The 25,287-nt window shown below is 38.0% G+C and overlaps 1 protein-coding gene across 1 annotated transcript in view; it reads left to right on the top strand.

Annotated features, from left to right (window-relative positions):
* SAXO2 (stabilizer of axonemal microtubules 2) overlaps positions 1-25,287 on the top strand; it is a 28,958-nt gene extending 3,671 nt beyond the window's left edge. Inside the window, exons 2-4 of the mRNA XM_043989927.1 lie at positions 17,454-17,615; positions 20,701-20,900; positions 24,344-25,287. Of these exons, the coding sequence (XP_043845862.1) occupies positions 17,454-17,615; positions 20,701-20,900; positions 24,344-25,287 (1,306 nt within the window). The remainder of the gene's footprint in view (positions 1-17,453; positions 17,616-20,700; positions 20,901-24,343) is intronic.

The raw sequence follows: 25,287 nt of genomic DNA, 5'->3' as shown, positions 1-25,287 counted from the left end.
AAAGCATGGAATCCTTGAAATGTAAAATTAAATATTCAGTAGAGATGATCCCAAAATACAAGCCAAACTTGGCAAAAAGGGCATAAAATTTCATTCAAATTTACCAAATAAAGATCATTTGGAGTTCTTAGATTGCACTATGCCTGAATATTGTCATAGTCTATTTACAGTTTTCATAAGAGAAATGTAAAGCATCAATAAGCTAATTACTGTGAATATTAAGATTTAAGATATGAGAGGGAAAAAGCAAAAGATATATAATGGAGAAGAAATCTTAGTCACATCAATTACAATCCATTAAAATCATTGTCACTGATGAACTTCAAGAATATAAGCTCTATAGGAGGAACTACTTTTCAGAGCCTTAACTAGCAAGCAGGAAACCATGGTTTTGTTTCCACGGTGCTGCTGTCCCAGCAGGTCCTTCCCAAAGCAGTGCACTGGCCCACTGTCTCTGTTCCTTTCAGTGCCATCCTTTAGAGTCCAAGGTCCACCTTTTCCCACTGCCAACTTCTGCATCTGGCACCTCCCTACATCCAATGTTGGCTAGAAACAAATGATTCAGGAGCAAGTAATTGAGAGTAGAATGTTCTGTAGGTACAGGATGATCAGGAGCTTCAATGAAGAGATGAACCACATTCTTAAGTACTTGGAAAATTGGCAGATAGGATCCCCAACCACTCTCAGTGACTGGAGAACAGGAGAGGGACTATAGGACTGGAGAAGGGCAAGTGTCCCTTTTTTCAAAAAAGGACAGAGAATCAAACAGTGCAAACCATATTCCACTGAACTTGGCAATGCTCTAAAACAAGTTATTGGAGAGATATTTAGTGAATTAGAGAAATTAGTAATAACTGGCTTCAAGAAGAATAAATCATTCCAGACTAGTATTTCCTGTGTCAACAGGGTTTCTTAACTGGTAGAACACAAGAAATAGCATAAATACAGTTTACATAGCTTTTAAGAAAGCATTCAATAGAGTAGTTCTTACTATTCCTGTAGAAGAGATGGAGAGGCAATAGATGATTGACTCAAAAAGTAATCATTGGGGCAGCTAGGTGGCACAGTGGATGGAGCACCAACCCTGGGATTCAGGAGGACCTGAGTTCAAATCTAGCCTCAGATACTTGACACTTACTAGCTGTGTGACCCTGGCCAAGTCACTTAACCCCAGTTGCCTCACAAAAAAAAGTAATCATTAATGGTTCAACATTAACATGTAAGAAGTGCAAAACTTTGTCAGTGGGGTTTCCCAGAGATCTGTAGTCGGGTCCTGTAATGCAACATTTTAATCAGTAGTTTGGATACAAGGCATAGATGGCAATCCTTATCAAATATATAGATTAAATAAAGCTATGAAAGATAGCTAACAGACTTGATAACAAAGTCAGGCAAAAGAAAATGGGCTGAATCTAAAAAGTGAAATATAATAGTATAAAGTTTTAACTTTGCCTTCAAAAAAACTGTCCCAAATATAATATTGGAGAGGTAGCAGGATGGGAAGAGTAGGTGGTAAGAAAAAAAAAATCTGAATGTGTTAGGGGACTGTAAAATCGATGAGTCAACAGTGTGGTGTGTGTGATATGAGTTGTAAGTCACTTAGGTCTAAGATCCTTTCCCTGAAGACCACTCACCACTGCTTCATACCATTGCACTCTCCAGAATCCATGAGTTCTACAATTGTTCAAAAATCATCTTTGTATTAGATCTGTCTCCTCCCCTCCCCGAAATTATTTGTATATATTTATATTGGCTTATGTGTTTACATGTTGTTTCTCCTCAATAGAACGTAAGCTCCTTGTGGATAGGTTCTCTTTGTTCGATCTTTGTGTCCATAGCACCTAGCACCATGCTTGATACATAGTAAGCACTTAATGTTTTTTTCAATAAATTATATAACAGCCAAAAAGCTGATGCAATTTTGGGCTAAATTAAGAAAGCAATAGCTTCTAGGGAAAAGGAGGCGATGGTTCAAATGTGATCTTTCCTGGTCAAACTCTAACCAGTCCCACTGTATTCTGTTATGCTCAAAACCTTCTTTGTGTATGTATGTTCAGTTCTGGGTATTATATTTCTTGAAGGATACTTTAGTGATGAAGATCGTTCAGAGGAGGATAACCCAAGTGGCTAAGTTTATGTTAACATGAGTATCTTTGGAAGGTACTGGAGATTTTTAGCCTGGAGAAGAAAAGGCTTAGAAGTACTATAGAGTCACAGACTTTGGGCTGGAAGGGACCTCAGAAGTCATTTGTTCCAGTTCTCCATTTTGCCTATGTGGAAACATAGGGTCAGGATGGCCTTCCAATAGTAAATGGGTGGTAGTGCCAAGAAATGGAATCTGACTCCAGAGTCAGTGATATTTCTAGGACATAATAACTATCTTTAGGTATGTGAAGGACTACGATATAGAAGGATTAGATGTGTTATCTGGTCCTAGTAGGTATAACTAAGAGTAATGGGTAGAATTAGCAAAGAGGTAGACTTAGACTTCCTGACTGGAGCTGTCCAACATGATAGAATGGACCCTCTCAGAAGGTAGTGAGATCCTCCTCAAAAGTTTGAGTTTGTTATGGTGATTCTTTTGTAGGTGTGGGTTGGACCAGGTGGCCATGGGGTCCCTTCCGACCTCAGAAGGGGTTTCAGGGGAAGAAGGATCTCAGGGTGGAAAAGCTGTAGAATGGAGGTGTCTGCTAGGGTGAAAAGGTTCAAAGAGTCAATAGTAGAACTGGGAGAGGGAGTTTGGGAGATAGTCTATGGTTTACTGTGCTTTGGCAGACTATATACATCAAACCATGAGATTCTAGTCCAGGTTCTGCTATTACCTATATGGCCACTGTCAAGTTGCTTAACCTCTCTGTGCCTTAGTTTCTATGTCTTTTTGATGAGAAGGAAGACTAGATCATTGTTTCCCACTCCCTTCCAGTCACAGACCATCCCTATCCACTATATCAAGCATAGGGGACAGGCAGCTCAAAGGTACAAAGAAAGAAGATAGAATTTTTGTGTGAGGGACAGCAAGATCAAAATCAGCTGGACTGTAGAGTGTTTGTAATAGTCCCCCTTCTCACTTCTGTGTCTCAGAATCCCTAGCTTCCTTCAAAGCTTAACTCAAAATCTACCTCCTTGTTAGAACTTTCCCAATCTTCTTAGCTCTAGTGTCCTCCCACCCTATTGCCTCATATATATTTTATCAGCTTATATGCATATGTGTAACTTTAATAGAATGATTACCCCTTGAAGACAAAGACTACTTTGCTTTGTCTTTTTATTACAGGCCTACCACAGTCCCTGGCATAAAGTAGTTCCTTAGTAAATGCTCATGCACTGATCAATTGGGAAAACAATATTCTTTATATATTTTGTTCCTTACTTCACTGTAATATTCCATGATATATGTGTGTCCATATATACGTGTATATATATATGTGTGTGTGTGTATATATAGATAGATAGATATAGATATATTTAAACTATTGTATTTAATTCTAGGCACCAACTTTTAAGAAGGAGATTGATTAGCTTGAGAATATTGAGAAGAACACAGTCAGAACAGTGAAGATATTCAAAGACATACCATATTTAAGATTGGTTGAAGGATATTTAGCCAGCAGGAGAGAAGACTTGAGGGTAGGAGAGGGTACACTGAGGACATAATAGCTGTCTTCAGGTATTTTGAAGGGCTGTTTCTTAGAGGCACAGTTTAACTTGTTCCGATTGATACAGGATGCTCTAGATGGCTCCATACCTGTCCCTTTTGACTTCAAAATTCTGGTTCAATGTCAGCATCTTCCTACTTTCTTCTTGAATAAAGTATTCATAAAATATAGATATAAGGTTTCTGTGTCAATTACAAACCTTTGGCCTATTTCATTTCTTGCTCCTGAATCATGTCTTCCAATACATTTTTCAGTGTCTTTATGCTCACCTTTATTCACACTGAAACCAACAAATTAAAATTATATGTTGTTTTAATCTAGAGATTTTTATTGAATTCTTAATAGATTGCCTCTGCCTCCTTATTCTCTGCAAAAGATGATGGCACACCACCCTCTATTATCTTTATGGTAGTCTTTTCCCAAATATTCATCTTGAATTCTAAAATGTGAAATAACCAAGTATCCCAAAACTTCATACTTCTTGTTGCCTTTGGGTAGAGATGAAAACTAATTTGGGGCTCATTCCCTTAATTTCTATTTCCTAGGAGAACCCATGAGCCACTCTTTTACTTTTTGTTTTCTGGTTTCACTTGTAGTAAGAATGTCAAAATTGACAAGTTTTAGTTTCTCTAGTAAAAGGTTCATTTGTTGGTCAGCCTACAAGAATTGAACTATCATTCAAAGTACCTACAATTAAGTTAGTGTTTTAAAGAAAGTCTAAGAACCATGATTCATAGCATTCTCTGGGCTGCTTTCTACCGTTTGCCAAGGTCACTGCAGATGCAGAAGGGAGCCACATGGGCCTGATGGCTATTTTAGTTTTGTTTGTTTTTCCTGAGAAGGCCCCAGAGTTTTACTATTACTGATTTAAACAAATCTGGTTACATGATTAGTGTATTTATCTAGATTTGTATAAAGTCTCTGTTTAGTTTGATGATTAAGGTAATAACTTAATCTACCTTGCCCCCTGTTACCTTTATCAGTGACTTAAAGTCACAGATATTATCCTTATCGAATGTGAAGATGACAGAAAACGACTTAAAAATAACTATAAGCCAATTCAAATAACATGAAAACAGATATTTTTACCAAGTATAAGAATACTGGGTTTTAGGGGTTTGGGGGTTTTTGGTAGAAGCAGTTTCTCACTGACATAGAACTCATGCATCCTCATTACCAAGTTTGGAAAGCAATTCAAATAGGAAAATTAACATCAAAACTTAGATTTAGAGAAGATTTAAATAAATATGCAGAATACATTTAAATAATGGTCCTTGCATTTTGAGTTATAGTACAGTTTAATGGTTGCAACTGAAAGGTTTTCTCAAGATGTGGAAGGAATTGAATGTTTAGTTGATTTAGACAAATGGGGTTGGATTGATGCCATTATAATCTCTTTTATTTAGTTGCTTCATTTTCCTGGGAGATTTTGAATACATCATAGGAAAGAGTTTTTATATGACAGGCAACAGAAGCATAAATGAAAGAAATAATGATAATCAAATCTAGACTGTAGACATATGTAGATATGATGCCAGAATATCTGATTGAACAACTAAAATGGCAATTAAACATCCAGATGTTCATGTGTTTTTTCTGCAGTGCCAGAGATCTGAATGATTCCAAATAGCCATATGGTTGGCTAAACATCTGGAGATTAACTGAGTTTTCTACTTTTCATCCAGATGTTTTTCTGTCACATAGAATAACTCAGACTCAATAAAACAACAAATTCGGATTTAGTTTATTTTATGTTCTGAGAACTAGAGTAGATCCTGAGAAACATATAAGCATACTTGGTTCCTGCCTTCTAGGAGCTGACAATCTTGTTGGGAAGAGAAAAACCTATATACACAAACCAACAGTAATATATATGATATAATATATCATTTATTTATATATTGTATTATATATATTATATATGTGAATGACTAATTAACCTCAGCTATAATACTATAAGTGACTCTGATCAATTCACTTGACCGTTCTGAGCTTCAGAAGAAAACTTCCTCTGCAAAATATGAGCTTGGAATGAATAATTTCTAAGTTCCCTTCCATCTCTATACTATATGATCGTACAGATATAAAATTGGATAATACTAACGATAAATGCTTTTTAAGATGAGAGGATGGGGGAAACAATGCAGACTGCAGTAGTCAGATAATGCTTATAGAGGAAGAAATCTTAAGCTGACTTTTTTAACTATAGGAAGGATTTGGCTACATAGAGAATTAGGAAGACCTTTCCAGATGAAAGGAACAATATAAATAAAGGCTCTGAGGTGTCATTGACCATGGAACATCCATGGCAGGGTAAGGAAACCTGGATGACCACAGCACAGGACACATTGGAGAACAATAGGAAACAAGGTTCTATCGATAAGATAGAAGTAGAAAAACTGAACCTTCAGAGTGCAAAGGATCAACATCAATCTGAAGAGGACCAACGTAAGTTTAAGAGCCCATTCATGAACATGAAATACACAGAACGTGAGACAGAAATAATATGGTGAAAGTAGCAAAAAACCCCTAAGACTACCCTAAAAATTGTCATCCTGTCGAACAGCAAAATGGTTAGTCCTTGCTCTTTCTGTCCATTCAAGCAAGCAACCTAGAAGGAATCTCCAAGCTTGAGATACTCCCAAGTGAGCTTTTCTGTATTCTAAGCTTAGTTGCAACCAAAATACCTGAACTATATAAAACAATGTCAGGAGGTAAAGAGTGATATTTCTTGAGTTGCACATAAATATCTATATTGGATCCTTCCTATTTAAAAAATAATTTAAAACTCTACCTCCTCTGCCCCTTCCCAAAGTGACTTTGTAACCCATGTTGATGTTAATAGAAATAATAATACTGTAGGTGAAGGATGCCCCTAGGCAGATACCTGATGATTTGGCCCAGACTAATTCTACTACATAATTTCTAAGTAACCATTAATACAAGGTAAAGGATCAGGAGTCCAAGTGACAGAATTAACTGATAAGCTTACAGTATGAACTATGGCTACAGAAGTTCCACATCCACAGAGGTAGTCAATTCCCACTGGGAAGGAGAAAAGGGAAAGAGTACAAACTGAAGAGTCAAAGGAACTATGTCCCTATCACAACTAGGATGTTTACTACCTTTGTGATTCAGGCAAGTTACTTAACCTTCTTGGGTTTCAAGCTTCTTCATCTAGAAAATCAGATGGGTGAACTACACAGCCCCAGAGGTTCCTTTCAGCCCTAAAACTAGGGTCCTATGACTTCCTGTAACTAAAGAAAAAGAAATGCCAAAGGTAACTAGTTTTCCAAAGGAGAACCAGTTATCTTCTCAAAGAAAACCTGTTATAATGTGAGCAGACAAGGTTCTTGCAGTGGCAATATGTCCTAAACTATAATGTGCCACCTCTATCACATTAAGGCCAGCTCAGGTACACTGAAGTCAAAAGAAGCAACAGAAAAAGCACTTTCTACTTTGCAATATAATTGGGCTTGTGATCATAGTCTGGCACAATGTTAAAGAACTAAGTGGGGAGGGGAAGGTGCAGATTAAGGGAGATGGCTCCATTGATGTATTAGACACTAGGACCACAGTGTCATGAATTTGCTCAGACAGACCTAGTTAATCCCATTGACCGTGTTCCAGGCAGGAACAATAAAATTAGTAATTAGTCAATAAACATTTAAGAACCTACTATGTGCCCGGCACTGTGCTAAATACAACGGATACAAAAAGGAAAGATGGTCCCTGTCCTCAAGGAGCTCACAATCTAATGGGGGAGACAATAAACAAGCAAATATGTATAAAAAAAGATATATACAGGGTGAATGGGAAATAATTAACAGAAGGAAGGCACTAGAATTAAAAGTGATGGGGTAGGTGTGACATGGTCAGAGCTGCTTTTTAGGAAGATCAGTTTGACACGTGAGTAGAAGATGGATTGGGGGGAAAAGAGACTTGGGACTGGTAGACACCCACCAGGTCCCAGTGGTTATTACAGTATATCAGGCATAAGGTGGGGGCAGTGTCAGAGGAGAGCTGGGCGGGCGTATAAGAGAGATGTTATGAGGGTGGAAACAGTAGGACTTGACCACTCATTAGAAGGGGGAGAGGAGAAGTGAAAGAGGGAGAGGAGTCAAGGATGATACCTAAGTTACTGGTGTAGAAGACTGGATGTACTATGAAAAGGGGTTGGGAAATGCTTCTTATAAACTGGAACTTGGAAGACAAGGAAGCTAGAATGCAAGGTTGGGGAGAGAGAGCATTTCAGGCATAGGAGACAACCAGAGAACATTCCTGGAGCCAAGAGATGGAGTATCCTGTTCATGGAATAGCAAGGAGGCCAGAGTCATTGGATGGAAGGGTATGTGGTGGGGAATAAGATGGAAGAAGCTAGGGGTGGGGGAGTTGCTTATGAAGAACTTTGAATTGCCAAACACCATTTTTCTATTTGATCCTGGAGTTTAAGTATGGAGGCAACATGGTTGTACCTGCGCTTTAGCAAAATCACTTGGTCGGTTGAATGGAGAATGGATTGGAGTGGGGAGAGACTTGAGGCAGGCAGACCTATCAGCAGGTATTTATAATACTCCAGGAGTGAGGTGATAAGGACCCACACCAAGGTGGTGGCAGTATCAGAGGAGAGAAGGAAGCATATTTGAGAGATATTGCAAAGGTGAAATCAACAGACCTTAGCAACAGATTGGATGGGGGGGGGGGGGGGGTGAGAGAAAGTGAGGAGTCCAGGATGAAACCTAGGTTGCAAACCTGGTGACTTGCACTTCAAGTAGTTGTATATCCAATAAAGTAACAAGGTTGTAGGGATTTATAAGAAATGATTATAGTAGGAATTTAAATAATCTTTATTCCCACAAACATTGGAACTCATGTAGTGAAACCTGAAGGTAGGTAATCTGATTCCAAGAAGAGCTGACGTTTCATTAATATTGGACTGAGAAAATCCAGTGCCACTGATATTGACTTGCTCTGTGACTCTGAGCAAGCCAGCTTATCTCTCAGTCACAGTTTCTGTATCCGTGAGATATAGGAAAATAATACTTATACCACCTGTTGAAAGGATCAAATTAAATAGCTGACTTGGAAATCTTTAAAAACAATGATTTTATGTTCTATAACTTTGATATGGGAGTGGATATTACTTGGAAGTTCCTTCATCTTCACAAGGATATTGTAAAGAAACCATTTTGTTAATCTAAAACACCACACAAGTGTGAACTATTGTTATTTTCTTGAGGCCAGAGTAAGAGAATAGACTCAGACACATAAAAATAGATGGAGAAGACAGAGAAAATAAACATCCCTCTCCTGTAGAAGAAATCTTAGAAGACCCTTGTTCCTATGGAACCAAGTGGAAAAAAAATTGAACTTCAAGTTCTGGAGAAAACCAAAATTTTTAGCTTCTGAGGCACATTTCTTCTGAAATACTGCTAAGTAAAAGAGAGCTTGGGCACTTTATAAACACTTTCCTGAAAAACAGTGGCCCATTTCTGAGTACATGACCCAAGATAGCAAAGTGACACAAAGAAAGCTAAGATTGCATTGTCAATGATGGATAGGTTAAATTTGATTGAAAGGAAGGCTAGAGGAAGGAAGATCAATTAGGGGGCTATTGATGTAGTCAAAGTATGTATCTCCAGGCTAAATACTGAGAAATTTCTAGGATGAGATAAGAGAAGCGTCTATAGTGTCTGAAGTAGATAATAAGGTAATAGAATCCCTATGATCGGCAATATTAAGCTGAAAACTTTGTGGGAAGACTCCTACCTAATTGAAGACAAATTTGATTCATTCTCCTATGAAAGGGACTTAGAAAAGTTTCCAAGAAAATCTAAAGTGGTTAATGGAAATTATGAGTAATGTGGATGCACCATCCCTAAAATACTGGTGCCTGGCAAGGCACCTCAAGCCACAGAGAGATCTCTTGGCTAAAGGAGTACGTCATGACTTCAGAGATAACTATACTGAGAGCAAGCACACCATCAGTGCTCATCCACACTAAATATTTTTTCAGGAGTTTGTTTTGGAGCAGATCTAGACTGTTTACCCTATTGTGGTACAAGGGAGCTTTTCTGAGATCCTTATCTAAAGCAGAGCCATAGGATGAGGTTTGCCCAATAACCTAGAAATCTCAAGTGCTCAAACTTACACATCTTTGGAACTTTTCTGCCTGCCTGTCCTGGCATACTGTCAGTCTCAACCTTCATTGGAGCATGTCCAGTGCAGTTATAAGGACCCAATGGAAAAATGTTTGGCCAGACCACCACTAGATGAGACAGGAAAAGAATACTAGAACAAGAATCAGGAAGACCAGAGTTCAAATCCAGCTTCAGACCCTTTGCTATGTAACATCCTAAGCAAGTCACTAATGTCTGCCTGCCTCAGATTCCTCATCTATAAAATGGAGATTATAATAACACCTATCTCCCAGGGATGTTGTGAGGATAAAGTAAGATTTGGGGGGGCGGGGCAGTGAGGATTAAGTGACTTGCCCAGGGTCACATAGCTAGTACCTGTTAAGTGTCTGAGACCAAATTTGAACTCAGATCCTCCTGAATCCAGGGCCAGTGCTTTATCCACTGTGCCACCTAGCTGCCCCTAAAGTAAGATTCTTGTAAAGTAGTTTGCAAACCCCAAAGTACATGTTCCTAATGTGTCTAACTCTCTACTTATAATATCTGTGCATATCTGCTCTTCCTACTGTTGCGGGTTCATTTATAAGAGTGTATGCCAACCATACTGACTGCTACAAAAAAACTGTCCTCCCCCTTCTCCCTTCACACCCCCAGTTACTATATTGCACTACAAGCGTTTGTGTGTGTGTGTGTGTGTGTGTGTGTGTGTGTATATATATATATATACATACATACATACACACACACAAACGTATATATATATATATATACATACATACATACACACACACAAACATATATATATATATATATATGTTTAAAAAAAAGAGTGTATGCCCCAGGTTTATGGAGGAAATTCTTTCATTACTTGTCTTAAAATGCCATTTCAGTAATATCTTTGTTTTGAGCTAATAGGGTCTTCTGGCTGACTACTGAAAGGTAAACAGTTCAGTGAGGGTACTTGTGAGCTATAGTTTTAAAGGTGCAGATCCACACAGATTACCTTAAACCTAGAGTATCTCCCCTCCACAGCAAAGGTGTCAAACTCCCAGCCTGCCACAACAAGTGCCCTGCAAAACTCCTGAGTGGGACCCAAACCAGAGTAAAATATAATTGAGGGGGGCAGCTAGGAGGCGCAGTGGATAAAGCACCGGTGCTGGATTCAGGAGGACCTGAGTTCAAATTTGGCCTCAGACACTTGACACTTACTAGCTGTGTGACCCTGGGCAAGTCACTTAACCCTCATTGCCCTGCCCCCCAAAAAAGTGTAATTAAGAAATGTTTAGAAAAATAAATTTAAAATGCAATACAATGGGGCGGCTAGGTGGCGCAGTGGATAAAGCACCGGCCCTGGATTCAGGAGTTCCTGAGTTCAAATCCGGCCTCAGACACTTGACACTTACTGGCTATGTGACCCTGGGCAAGTCACTTTGGGCAACCCCATTGCCCCGTAAAAAAAAAAAAAAATGCAATACAATATAGAGAATGTTAATTTGTGGTTTTCTAAATCCATACTCAGACTGCTGAAATCTGTTTCTATTTGAGTTTGACCATGCTGTTCCAGAGGATTAATCCTGTGAATCGGGCTACCTCCTGGTGCTACATAAATGTTAAATCTTTATGTCATCTGAGAATTACAGTTTCTCAGAATTGAAGAGGACCTCAGTACTATGTAGTCCAATAAGAAGTATTCATTCTGAGTGTCATAACATGATCTGCTTTTTAGAGAAACAGAATCAGAGACATCATCAATGTGTTTCTTCATTGTGCAGAAAAATGCAGAGAATGTTCAAAGAATACAGAGTGATTGGAAAATATCTAGAGAAGACACTGGGACAGTTAAAGCATTTATGTCACAGTATCACAGGCTTTAGAATTGGAGGGTACCTCAGAGATCATCTAGTAACACCCCCACACACACATACACACACACACATTTTACAGAGAAGGAAACTGAGACCTAGAAGGAGTTTGCTTATTTGACACTCATAAATGGCCTGATATCGATTATTTGTTCCTAAGTATGTAACTAAAGTTCTCTTAAGTCCCCCTAAGAACTTGCTACTTTTCCCAGGTTCAGTGTGGAATATTTTAGGTAATTGGGATCATGACCCAATCCCCAACAAGCTCTGTTTATAGAATATATGTCAGAAACCCAATACAATTTTTAAATAAAATTAATATAAACAACAAGGGAAGAACAATCGGCCAAATTCTTAGTCCCCTGTACACAAATAAGCAAAATGTCCTATATCTTGTAGGATGGAGAAAAATGCTCCCAGGGAGAACTCAAACAGAGGTAGAGAAACCCTCCTCCAGGCAGTGCAGCTCCTATCTTCTCATTTCTTTAACAAATATGTGCTCTCAGAAGCCATCCTCGCATCCATGAACCAGTCAGAGTCTGACATGTTGAGCTTTTCTGCAATGAGCATGCAGGCTCTTTCACTTCTCTGGGGACTGACTGGCACTGGAGAACTCCAGCAAGGGCGAAGAGAACCCTCATCCATATTGCACTTGTGTGCCTTTATCAACTAGATTACAAACTCTTTGGGAATGGTAACCATGTATTTGTACCTTTTTACAGAAGCTCATAAAGGGAAGGGATCTAGTGTAGCCTTATACCTAATAAGCATTTTAATACATATCTGTTGAATGCTAAATGAATGTGTTCAATAAATATTTGTTCACTGAGTTTTACGTACAAACTAAAATACTTTTCTCAACAGCTTTTGTAAATCAATATTCACCTCTAAATTTTCAGTGCTGGGATGATGTCTAATCTTCTGTGGTCAATGACCAAGAGGCCTTCCTTATAAACCTTACCTTCTGTCTCTTACTCTCTTTCTGGTTTTTGCCTCCTTTTTGCCTTGTCTTCCTTAGGTAATTGACTTCTCTTTTTTGACCCTCAGTTTTCCCTTCTAGAAGAAGATGGAGGTTGGAGGCTGAATAAGACACTTTCTTTTTTTTTTCTTTAATTTTCAATTTATGGAATAAAATATGCATTTCTATAACAGTATAATAACAAAAAAAGATTGCACATGAAACTGAAAATCTATTACGTACAACTTACTATTCCTTTTAAATATATAATAAAGTTATCATGTAAATTTCTTTTTTCTTTTTTCTCCCTTTTTATTCTTCCCTCCCCCTTTCCCAACACCCTAGAGATTGCTACCATTAGACACAAATAGGTGTGTGTGTATACACATATCCTAAATATATGTATATGTGTATATGTATATACATATGCAATATGTATATACTAAACATATATACACATATGTTAAATTATTCTATACATCTATCTGTTCTTTTTATGGGTGCAGATAGCATCTTCACATGTCCTTTATAGTTAATTGGAATATTTATAATAGTCAAAATGACTTATTCAAAGTCATTCTTAAAACAATATTGCTTATACTGTGTACAATGTTCTCTTGGTTCTAATTATTTTAGACAATTTCTAATCTTTCTTCCAACTTTAATATTCTATGATTCCATGAAAGCGCTTTGTAAACCTTAAAGGACCACATTGGATTTTAAAGTTGGAAGGGATTTTAGGGATCACCAAGCCCATTAGAAAGAGGAAACAGAACTGAAGAGGTCAAAAGACTTGCCTAAAGGGTCACAAGGTGACAGATTCAAACCCAGGTCTTATGGCTCCAGATCCAAATTTGAACTATTATTATTAGTATCCGCCAGCCTCCTATTTAATCATTTCCTTTGTATAGACTGTATAAATTTCCTTTTTATGTACATATAAGTTTATAAGAACTTCTAAATTCCAACACACCTCATTGCTAGCAGGTCTGTGTCAAGTTCAGTTAGCAAAGATGGATGACATCCTAATCTTAGGCATCTGCTCCGCATTGTCACTTGAACAATAGAAAGCTGGCAAGAGTATATGCACAGTGCAGTAGAAACCCACATCACTTCAATCACTTTCTGCTAAGTGGAAAGTCTCTCGCTGGAAATAACAATGTCAATGACATCTTATCAATATGATGTCGGAGAGATCATGGTGCAGTAGAAAGAATACTGAATTTAGAGTCTAGAGATTAGAATTCGTAATCATAAATTTGGGCATGAGTATGGTATGAAACTGAGAAAATCGGTCTCTCTGTGCCTCACTTCTTTAACAAGTGTGTGCTCTCAGAAGCCTCTATAACACGGAAATGATCATTCCTACCCTATTTTCCTCATTAAAAGTCACAATGTTTTAATAACTTTAAAATTTTTTTGCCATTTACAAGATCTGATTTTTCACACATAATTTAAATTCATTTCCTATACACACACACACACACAGAGACATATATATAATGTCTATGATGCAATGGTGTTATAAATTAAAAACAAAAAATAAAGGCATTATTACATATTGAAACCCTTTCATGACTTTTGCCCTACTCTGTATTATTCTGAGAATAAAGTAAAATATTAAGTGTGACAATACTCTAAGGTTTAAAAAATTTACATCTTTATCCTATTTCAAAGATCTAATATAAACATCTTTATTTAAGTTCCTTTATTGACTGACACATAGATAATAAGTGACTAGATTTTTAGCCAGGAGTTGACTATACTCTTGGTGATCTCATTAACTCCCAAGGGTTCAATTATCATCTCTTTGCAGATGATTTCCAGATTTACATATTTGGTCTTACTCTATCCTGAAGTCCAGTCCCAAATTACCTAATGCCCCTTGGACATTTCCAACTGGACCTCCTGTGGTATCTCAAAATTGACATTGTTTAAAAATCAACTCATTATCTTGCCCCTCCCTCCATCTTCACTTCTCCTCTTAACCATGCTTTCTGTCAAGGACACCATCATCTTTCCATTCACTTATCTCAGAATCAGTGACTCTTCACTCTCCTCCCTTACCCCTTATAGCTAATCAGTCGCCAAGTCTTATCCGTTCTAGATCCACAACCTAGAATACATCCCTTCTCTCCATTCACATGGCCAAATCCTGCTTCAGATCTTCATTACCTCTCACCTCAACTACTGCAATAACCTCTTAATTGGTCCTGCCAATAGGCTCTTCTCTTTACAATACATACTCCACACAGCTGGAAGTGGTGCTTCTTAAGTGCAACTGACCATATTACTTCTCTGCTCAGAAAGCTCAAGGGCTCCCTATTACCTCTAAGATCAAATGAAGGGCAGCTAGGTGGCGCAGTGGATAGAGCACCGGCCCTGGAGTCAGGAGTACCTGAGTTCAAATCCAGCCTCAGACACTTAACACTTACTAGCTGTGTGACCCTGGGCAAGTCACTTAACCCCAATTGCCTCACTAAAATTAAAAAAAAAAAAAAGATCAAATGAAAACTCCATTTGATGTTTAAAGCCCTTCACAACCTGGCTACAAAGTTACTGCAGAAGTCTGGAAAGTCATGTATCCTACATCAGCAAAATAGGTCTATCAATGTTCTTCAAACATTGTATCCCATTTTTTATCTCTATAAACCTTAACATAGGCTGCCCACCCCAAGCCTGAAATGTACCACTCCTGCCTTCCACCATTTAGAGCCCCTAGCCACCTTCAGAAATCAACCCTAGTTCTACATGATCTCCTTAGCTGTGGTGCCCTCCCCCATTACCTTGATTTTACCTTATACACATGTTATATCTACTTTTATGTGAACCTGTCATTTTCCCTGACAGAATACAAACTCCTTGAGGGCAAGAGCTATTTTGATTTTCCCTTTACAGCCCCAGACACTGAAAATGCCTGGCACATAGGAGGAACTGAATAAATGCTCATCGACTGATTTATCCTCTTAAGGATATTTCTGATCAGAAATGCCAATCTAGAATCAGAGAAGCCATTCCTCTAGACCAGGGGTTCTTAACCTTTTCTGGTGATATTTCCCCTTTTGTAGTCTGATGAAGCCTATGAATCCCTTCTTAGAATGATGTTTTTAAGATGCATAAAATAAAATACATAGGATTACATGGAAGCCAATTATGTTGAAAGAAGGTTATCAAACTATTTTTAAAATGAAGATCATGGACTCCAGGTTCCGACTAGACTGTACTGGAGAAACACTGACAAATGATTACTGTTACTCTTTTTCACTAAATTTTTGTTGCATTGTATTCTACCGTATCTGCTTCATGCTGTAAACACTCTCTTAAATAGAATTTAGATCTCCCTTTCCCCAAAGGGACAATGCCTGTAAAAATTAAAATAAAAGTTTTATTAAGCAGGGAAGAAAATCTAGCATGGTCATGGCTGAATAGGTCACTATGTAATAGATTGCAAGAGTTTATGTACAGTTTAAACCAAGACAGGTAAGGAATTTGGAGGAAAGGTGGGTTTAGAAAGGCCCACTCCCAAAGGGAGTGGGGTGTGTGTGTGTGAAGAATTCCAGGCATGGAGGATGTGGCCTTTGATACACAAATCAGAAGCCATTCTTGGTGATTGGCAATTCAGTTCAAAGTCTTGATGAGGAGATTTCTTTGGGTTTTGTTTTGGTTTTGGTTTTGGTGAGGCAATTGGGGTTAAGTGACTTGCCCAGGGTCACACACAGCCAGTAAGTGTTAAGTGTCTGAGGCTGGATTTGAACTCAGGTCCTCCTGACTCCAGGGTCGGTGCTCTATCCACTGTACCACCTAGCTGCCCCCAGAGGAGATTTCTTAAAAAAGAAAAAGGATTATCCCAAAGTTGAGGAATAGCTGAAGATAAGGTCCATATGTATAGTCACATATCTGCAGTCAGATAAGTCTTTGATTGCCTTCTGGGTTACTGATTCCCTGCTGGTCCAGCTGAGTTTACTCTCCATTATTCCTGGAGGTCCTCAAGCAAATCTTTGTTGAAGGGGCATATTAAAGGGGAAATTCTCGTTTAGGTATGGATTGGATAAGTAGCTATTCTAGTTCTGACATCCTGTGATTCTAGAATTCAGATGTTCTCTTTAAAAGAATAGATATGGGGGCAGCTAGGTGGTGTAGTAGATAAAGCACCAGCCCTGGATTCGGGAGGTCCTGAGTTCAAATCTGGCCTCAGACACTTGACATGTACTGTGTGACCCTGGGCAAGTCACTTAACCCCAATTACCTCACCAAAAAAGGGGGGGAAAAAGAATAGGTATCTTCTTTTAAGGTATCTGCTTTTTCTTAAGTGGCACCTCATCTTTGTTTTCTAGACTTTATTCTAGCTTTGGCAGGGGGCAGGATTTCAGACCTATGCCCTAGGTTTTTTTTTCATTGTGTTGGCAATCTAAGGCTAGGCTGGCATGTCAGATTGGTTCTTGAAGGTTTTGTTTGTTTTTGTTTTTTCAGATTAGTTCTTAATAAAAGTGTCACACATAGGGGGCAACTAGGTGGCACAGTGGATAGAGCACCAGCCCTGGATTCAGAAGGACCTGAGTTTAAATCTGGTCTCAGACATTTAACACTTACTAGCTGTGTGACCCCGGGCAAGTCACTTAACCCTAATTGCCTCGCCAAAAACAAACAAACAACAAAAAAAGTATCACACATAACATAAACAAGGAAAAAAATGAAGCTTCTCTCAGGTAAAGATTCCTAAGTGTGTAGGAGATTTCTGGATAAAAAAATATCATGAGGTGCAGTACAATGATTTCATTAAATGCAAAATATTTTTTGAAGTTGAAATCACATTTCAGTTTATTTATTTGTGCTTACACAGACTCCATCGTTGTCCTCGGAGGCCTACAAGGATTTATGAAGAAACGAATTTGAGTTGCCCCACAACTGAATATTCGGAAAAATATACCAACTTTGAAAATGTCATTCCTTCACAAAATATTAAATCTCCACGGCATAAATATCGAACAAATGGTGGCAAAATGTAAGAAATGATAGCATATAAGTAAATAGTTCACATTGCACTTTATATTCAATGGGGGTAAAGCTATTTCTAACCTTTAAAAATGTTTTATTGATGTGTTTTACTTTTTATGATATCATTGTCCCAAGTGTAAGGGGCTAAAATTCTAGCTATGATGTCTAAAATCTAATGAGTGGTCACCTTAAATTAGAAGCTTTAGCAAGAGTTTTAGACTTTTAAGTATTTATTAAAGTGCATCAGAAGTTGGTAAGGAGAGAGAGAGGGGTAAAAGGCAAACTTCCTCTAACTATCTAATAGACCCCAGCATCTGACCCGCCAAGCTGAGGTCAGGAACCCAAAAAACCTGGCTCCTCCCTCCTTCTCCCAGAAGCCTCCTGTGAAACAAGAAACAGGGCCATACACACACACAGAGCTCCAAGCTAATTGGTTGGTAGCACTGATTGACAGGTCCTATGGGTGGTTCTATAGATGTAACTTCTGGATGCTTAAGTCACATGGTTTCTAAGTCACATGCTTTCTCCTCATGGCAGAGCTTCTCTGCAATATCTCTCCCAGCAGGGAGTGTCATTCCAATTCTCATACAACCTAATGACTCTTCCTACACAACAGAGTAGGCTAGGGTCTGGAGCTCATCTCTCTTCCTTTATTATCTCTCTTCCTGTCTGTTCTGTGAGGGTGAGATAATTGACCCCCCTCTTGACCTTTTCCGTTGGTTTTTCCTTTGTTCCACCTGCCAGTTTTTTCCATTCTACATCAGTTTCTTGAGAAAGCCAGACTTAGCTTTTATCTTTCATATCAGCATCCTTGCTGTGGAAGTGGGAGTCTCACTTTTGCATTAAGCTAGTGATTTGTGCTGACATAGGGATGATCTAAGGAGAAACCAGACCATTGAATTTTGAGGCTCAGAAAAGATATATAAAAATAAGACTGAGGATAAATGAGGAGAGTAAAAAGAAGTAGAGGGGAAACAATAAAGTTATTCTGAAGCTCACATTTTGGTGTGGATTTTTCTGCCACTGTTCATACTTATTTGGTTGATTAACTGTTTTATCTTCTGATATTTTCCCACTTTTCCCCACATAAACTTGCTTCAATTTTTGTTTTTAAAGGCTCCATCACATTTTTTTTCATTTGTTTATGCCAGCATTCTGTTATCATATTGAGTCAGATAGAGCCCAACTCACTTCTGTATAGCAGTGATGGAGAACTTGCTGTAGCCCTCAGGCTGAATGCAGCCCTTGACTTCATTTCATCCAGTCCTTTTAGTCATAGTCACTACAATTCAGAAAAAAAATTTCCCTTAAGTGAGTATCTATGGCTTTCCAATTCAGAGTAGAGTTTCTGAAGGTTTAAGAATAAAAAACAGAAGATGTGTGTGAACAGTGGTCAATAATCTGAATAGCATCAATTTACCCTAAAGATTCATCAGTTATTCATTAGTTAGTTGTAAAATCCCAATATTTCAGAGACTATGCCCCAGAAATTTTGGGTCCCTGCCAATCAACCTAACCTAGATTATTGAAACCTAAAGACGCTAATGACTTTACACACAAAGGTAAGTGAACCAGATTCATAGCTGAGTGAGAAACAGGATTTTATTTCATAATTCGTAGTCATCTTGCCTGACTAATCCTAGGTAGGAAGTTAAAAAAATATCAATCAGCTTGACTTTATGAGGGGTAAGGCATGGCACCATTATGGTACAGGAAAAAGAGCCATGGATTTGGAATCAAAGGTTTGGGGTTTGAAGCCTGGTTCTTTTATTTATTATCTGTGAGATCTCAGCCCAATCACAACTCCATTAGACTGTGAGCTCCTTGAGAGCAGGGACTGTTTTTGTTTTTTGTTTTTGGCCTTTCTTTATATCCCCAGTGCCTAGCATGGTAGTTTGCACATAGTAGATACTTAATCAATACTTGCTGACTTGACTTAATTTTTTTGGATCTCAGTTTCTTCATCTGTAAAAATGAAGGTTTTACAAAATATGAACTATGATACCCCTTCCAGTTCTAAATTTAAATTCCTATAATAAATACCCAGCATGTGTAACCAATTTTTTTCCATAGAAGAGGAATAGGCTTAGTAGAAATAGGCTATCTACAATACCTATATAGAGATAGATATACCTAGACTTGGGAAAGTCCATCAGACTATTGGAACTGAAAAGGCCATTAGAAGTCATCCAGTTTAACTTTATTTTACAAATGAGGAAAGCAGGATATAGAAAGGTTGAGAGACTTGACCAGCCACTTAATAGAAGAGCCTTAACTAGAACCCAGTTCTCATGGTTCTCAAGTTGTCTTGGGGCAGCTAGGTGGTGCAGTGGATAGAGCACCAGCCCTGGATTCAGGAGGACCTGAGTTCAAATCTGGCCTCAGACACTTGACATTTACTAGCTGTGTGATCCTGGGCAAGTCACTTAACCCCAATTGCCTCACCCCCCAAAAAATTAATTCAAGTATATTGTCTTTCCCCTTAGGACCTTCCTTTCATAGCAAGAAGACCCAGAATGGCAGATGTGGAGATGGTAGAGAACTTAGCATCTATCTAGCCCAATGCCCTCATTTTACTGATGAGGAAACTAAGGCCCAGAGAGATAAGCTAAGATACCATAGGTTGCACAGGTACTAAAGGACAGAAGCCAGGTGTGAATCCAGGCTGGTTGACTCTAAAGATACTTTACTTTCCATGGTACCACACCGTTTCTCAAAACCATCATTAATTGGGTAGGTATTGAGTTGTCTATATCATCCCCTTTAGGATTTAACATATTGCTAACATTCAGAGGAAGTCTATACTGAACAGACAGGACTTAGTTCATTTTCAACTCTGAAAGACATATCAAGTAACAAAAGACCCAGTGGACATGATTGTGGGGCCACTGCTCATGATCTCTGAGAGATTGTGGAGGCCAGATAAAGGTGCTGCTATATGTGGTACAAGTGTTACCTCTAACACTGAACTTCTTATAAGAGTGTTTGGTTTTGTGCTTCATGTTTCACATCCCAAACTCTCTCAGTGCCCAAAATTCATGAAGTAAAAAATAAAGATGCTTTATGGAATGTCCCATGTTATGATATTTCAGGTCTGAATGCCTTCCCTGTGACACATTAAAAGAAATGGTTCATTTGCCAGAACGCAAGCCAAAGATGATGGACATTGATATGACAACTACCTATAAGCAGAATTTTATTTTTTACCCATCACAACCTGCTGAAACAATGAGGCCTCTGGAGAGACCTCTTATTAAAAAAGAAAAATTGGATACTATTCCTACTTATAAAGGTAATAACACACATTTTAAAAAGAAATGACGTATAACCAGCACTTACTTTTAGTGTACTCATGTAGGGATTTTTAGATACTTTTCATTATTTGGGGGGGTCAAATATGGGCTTCTCAAATGCCTTTGAAAGGAAATATATACATACATATGTATATGTACATATATGTATGTCTATAAATATAAACATACTACATATATACCATAAGTGCGATTATGCATATACACATTTGTGTGTATGTCTATAAATACGCTTTCAAAGACATCTGCACAGCTCATATTTGTATAGGTACATACACGTGTATGCAAGGTTATACACACATATAGAATGAAAAATAACTCACTTACCCTAATTCAGGTTTTATACAAATCAGATTTGACAAAAAATATGCGACATATATTTGGGCCAATATGGTACCTTAATTTTAAATAATGGCTTTGGTGTCTTATTAAGTTTAGTTTATAGTACTTGGAGGTTCCATTAACTTTTTTTGATTACAAGCAAGGGACAGGACTGCATTATAGAAGATGTCTTGGTAATTTTCAGCCTCAGTTTCCTAATCTGCAAAATGAGTGGGTGAGGCTAGAACACCACCTCTCAGGGGGCTAGGATTTATGGCTGAATATTTTAGCAAAAGTAAAGGGGTCTTCTAGAGGCAAGAGGATTATGCTAAAAAGATGAGGGGCAAATAAATCATTTTAATAATAAGGATAGCTAAGGAATTCTTAGATGAAGAAAGAAGTCAGAAGAACAAGAAATTCATGATGTGGGAAAACAATGATTGAATAAGGAAAACCATGATAATGATTAGAGGGGAAGGAATTATGGGATTGGGAAAGATGATGAGAAGGATATTCAGAAAAAGGATTATGACATCTCTGATGCTACTTTTGGTTAGAAATTACATGTGAAATCTGTACTTAAAAACTGAGAATCAGGATTTGGAATTGAAGGAAATACCCTGGGCCACACTCTATTAAAAAAATACTTATTGAGCAACTACTTTTACTATAACAAAATATTATTATTAATGATTTGTATAGCACTTTAAGGTATACAAAACACTTTGCATATATTATCTCATACATATGTGGTACTCCTTTAATCAGGGGAGAAGGTACAGAGATAAATAAAACAGGAAACAGGACCTCAAGAAGTTCATAATTATTATACCTAGTATAAGATAATAAAACCTGGTATTTTGCTATGTAAACTAGGTTTATCAATAAGCTTTTTAGTTTCTGGGTGAAAATGGCAAATGGTAGAGAACATAGTATAAGAAGAGGCTAGAAAGGTAGGGAGGTGACAGTTCAAGTGAACAATCAAGTACCTACTATGTGCCAGGCACTATGCTAGGAGCTAGACATACAAAATCACAGAGGTAAAGAGGTACCTGAGGAATTTACATTTTGCCGAGGATCAGTCACACTCACACAGCTAAATACAGTAAATACAAGGTTATTTGAGCAGGTAGAGAACACTGGCCAGGATTAGTGAAGGGATCCTAAAAATAGGTGGGGGCAGCAAGGTGATACAGTAGATAATGCACCTCTGGCCATGGAGTCAGGAGGATCTGAGTTGAAATACAACCTCAGAAACTTACTAGCTATGTGATCCCGGGCAAGTTACTTAACCCGGACTTGATTAAAAAAAAAAAAATAGGTGGCTACTGAGCTGAGCCTCGAAGAAAGAGTGAGAAGGTCAGAGAATGTTATTTGGGAAATTGCTTGTAGTCCAATTTAGCTGGAATGTTGGGTTCATTGAAAGGAATAGGATGACATGTCTAGAAAGGTAGGGCTTTGCAGTATAGTGGAGGATTTTAGATGCTAGGTTGGGAGTTTGCATTAGATCCAGTCCCATATCTCCAAATGATTTCTGGATATCTCTTTTAGTTTATTTTACAAAGCTTAGGAGTAAAGAAGATCAGGGTTAAGGTAGAAAGGTCAAAGGAAGGTGTTTTTGTTCTGTTCTGTTCTATTCTTTTCTGGTTTTTTGTTTGTTTGTTTGTTTTTTGAGACTGGGGAAATCTGAGCATGTTTGTAGGCAGATATAAGGAAGCCAATGGAGGAGTCAAGATGCATGAAATGGAAGGGATGATTGAATGAATCTGTCTGGGAGGAGGCAGAAAGGATGAGATCAAGGGCACAAATAGAGCAGGCTAGACTGCTTCTTTCTCTGAGACAGGAGGGAAGGAGATAGAAATGTGACCATGCTGAAAAGTTTTGAGAAAGATAGTTGGGATAGTTTCCATTTGGTTTTAAATCTCAGGAAAGTAGGGGGATAGGTAATCTGATTTGGCACATTTGGGGGTCTAAGGACAAAAAAAATTTTTGGAATAGTTGTGACAAATAGGAAATGAGATAGGAAGTCAATAAGAGTAAATATTGGGATACATTTTATCCTAATTGTACCATACTACATACTAGTTGATGATTTTAGGGACACTTCCCCATTAGCCTTCTTACCTCCCCCTTCCCCTTTTAGGCAAAGATAATAAACTGTGAGGAGTTTAAAATGCAAAAAAAAAAAAACCCCAACAAACCAAAAAAGTATAATTTGAAGAAACTACTCCTTTCTTTCCTTTTCTTTCTTTCTTTCTTTCTTTCTTTCTTTCTTTCTTTCTTTCTTTCTTTCTTTCTTTCTTTCTTTCTTTCTTTCTTTCTTTCTTTCTTTCTTTCTTTCTTTCTTTCTTTCTTTCTTTCTTTTTCTTTCTTTCTTTCGTGGGGCAATGAGGGTTAAGTGACTTGCCCAGGGTCACATAGCTAGTAAGTGTCAAGTATCTGAGGCCGGATTTGAACTCAGGTCCTCCTGACTTCAGAGCCAGTGCGTTATCCACTGGAAACTACTAATTTCTAGACACATTGGATAGTAATTGATTGCCCAACATTTATTTACTGAGTACCTACTATATCTAAAGCTAGGCATTATGGCAGAGACAAATATGTACAATAACATTTCCTTTACCCTCAAGGAGCTTATTATTAAGTTGGGAAGATAAGACACGAAGGAACACATGTAAAAAGTTGAATAATATGGGCAGCTAGGTGGTGCAGTGGATAAAGCACCAGCGCTGGATTCAGGAGGACCTGAGTTCAAATCCGGCCTCAGACACTTGACACTAGCTGTGTGACCCTGGGCAAGTCACTTACCCCTCATTGCCCTGCAAATTAAAAAAAAAATTATTTAATTAAAAAAATTAAAGTTAAATAATACAAGAAATAAGAATTTTAGCCCAATAAAGTAAGTGTTGTCATAAGGTGATTTATGGTTCATTGCCAAATGAATAAATGCTACAGGGAATAAAAGCTAGAAGTTGATCAGATTTTTAAAGATAGGAGGATTATTAGTAGGGACAGAAGGGGGTCATATTAATAGAGCAATTATTTAAGAATCAATAAGCCTTTGAATTTTCATTTTATGCTTAAAGGCTTTCTTATTTTAAAGATGATTTCAGAGCTTGGAATACTGAGAAAAGTGAACTTGCTAAACATCTACCTACTGAGAAATCTACATTTCAGAATGACTTACATCCTCAAAAGCTACATCGTGGGTCAGACTTTAAATCTTTAAACTTATTCTCTCATTCTGATATTCCTTTTAATGGCATCACAAGCCATCGCTTGGCTTATGTGCCTCATCCTCTAGAACCAAAATTTCTAAGACCAAAAGAAGTTTACAAGCCAAATAATGAACCCTTTGATGATTTAACAACCCAGCGCCATGCCTATAAAGGCCTTTTTGGAGAACCTGCAAAGATTTGTAGACCTGTAATCACCAAGGTGGCAAAAAACGCTCCATTTAGGGAAAGCACAGAATTCCGGGATAATTTTCTTTCATGGGAAATTCCATTGCCCAAGGTGCGAAAGTTAATGAAGTATGACCCCTCAACAGGTCACGTGGAACAAAGTAGCAAAATCCATCAAGATCATATTTCAACCTACATGACCACAGAGGTTCCCAAAAAGCAAGTTTATTCACGTATCACTAAGTTTCCTTTTCAAGGAAGAAGTACCACCAAAGATGATTTCAAAGCGTGGGACAAACCATGTCGGCTAGAAATGATTAAGCCCAACAATCAGATTCCCGATCCATTTGGGAAGTTTGAAGGTCTGACCACTTTCAGATCTCATTATATACCACATGAGTTATCTCCAACACTGAGTTTCAAACCTGTCCCCGCTGTCTTCCACAGTTATGAACCATTTGATGATACGACAGTGTACTCTACACAATATACTGCAAAGAAAAAAGAGACATGTCCTGCTAGCTATATTTCCCCTCCAGGATATACATTTGAAAATACCAATTCCTATGGTCACAAATTATTCCGTAAGGATATTCTTTCAGGGAAGGACCTTTCCCCATCAATTGATAAGGTTTCCAAATAA

Source organism: Dromiciops gliroides, chromosome 2, assembly GCF_019393635.1.
Source record: "Dromiciops gliroides isolate mDroGli1 chromosome 2, mDroGli1.pri, whole genome shotgun sequence".
Lineage (NCBI taxonomy): Eukaryota > Metazoa > Chordata > Mammalia > Microbiotheria > Microbiotheriidae > Dromiciops > Dromiciops gliroides.
The sequence above is the reverse complement of the archived record's forward strand: the minus strand, read 5'-3'. Positions and strand labels throughout refer to the sequence as shown.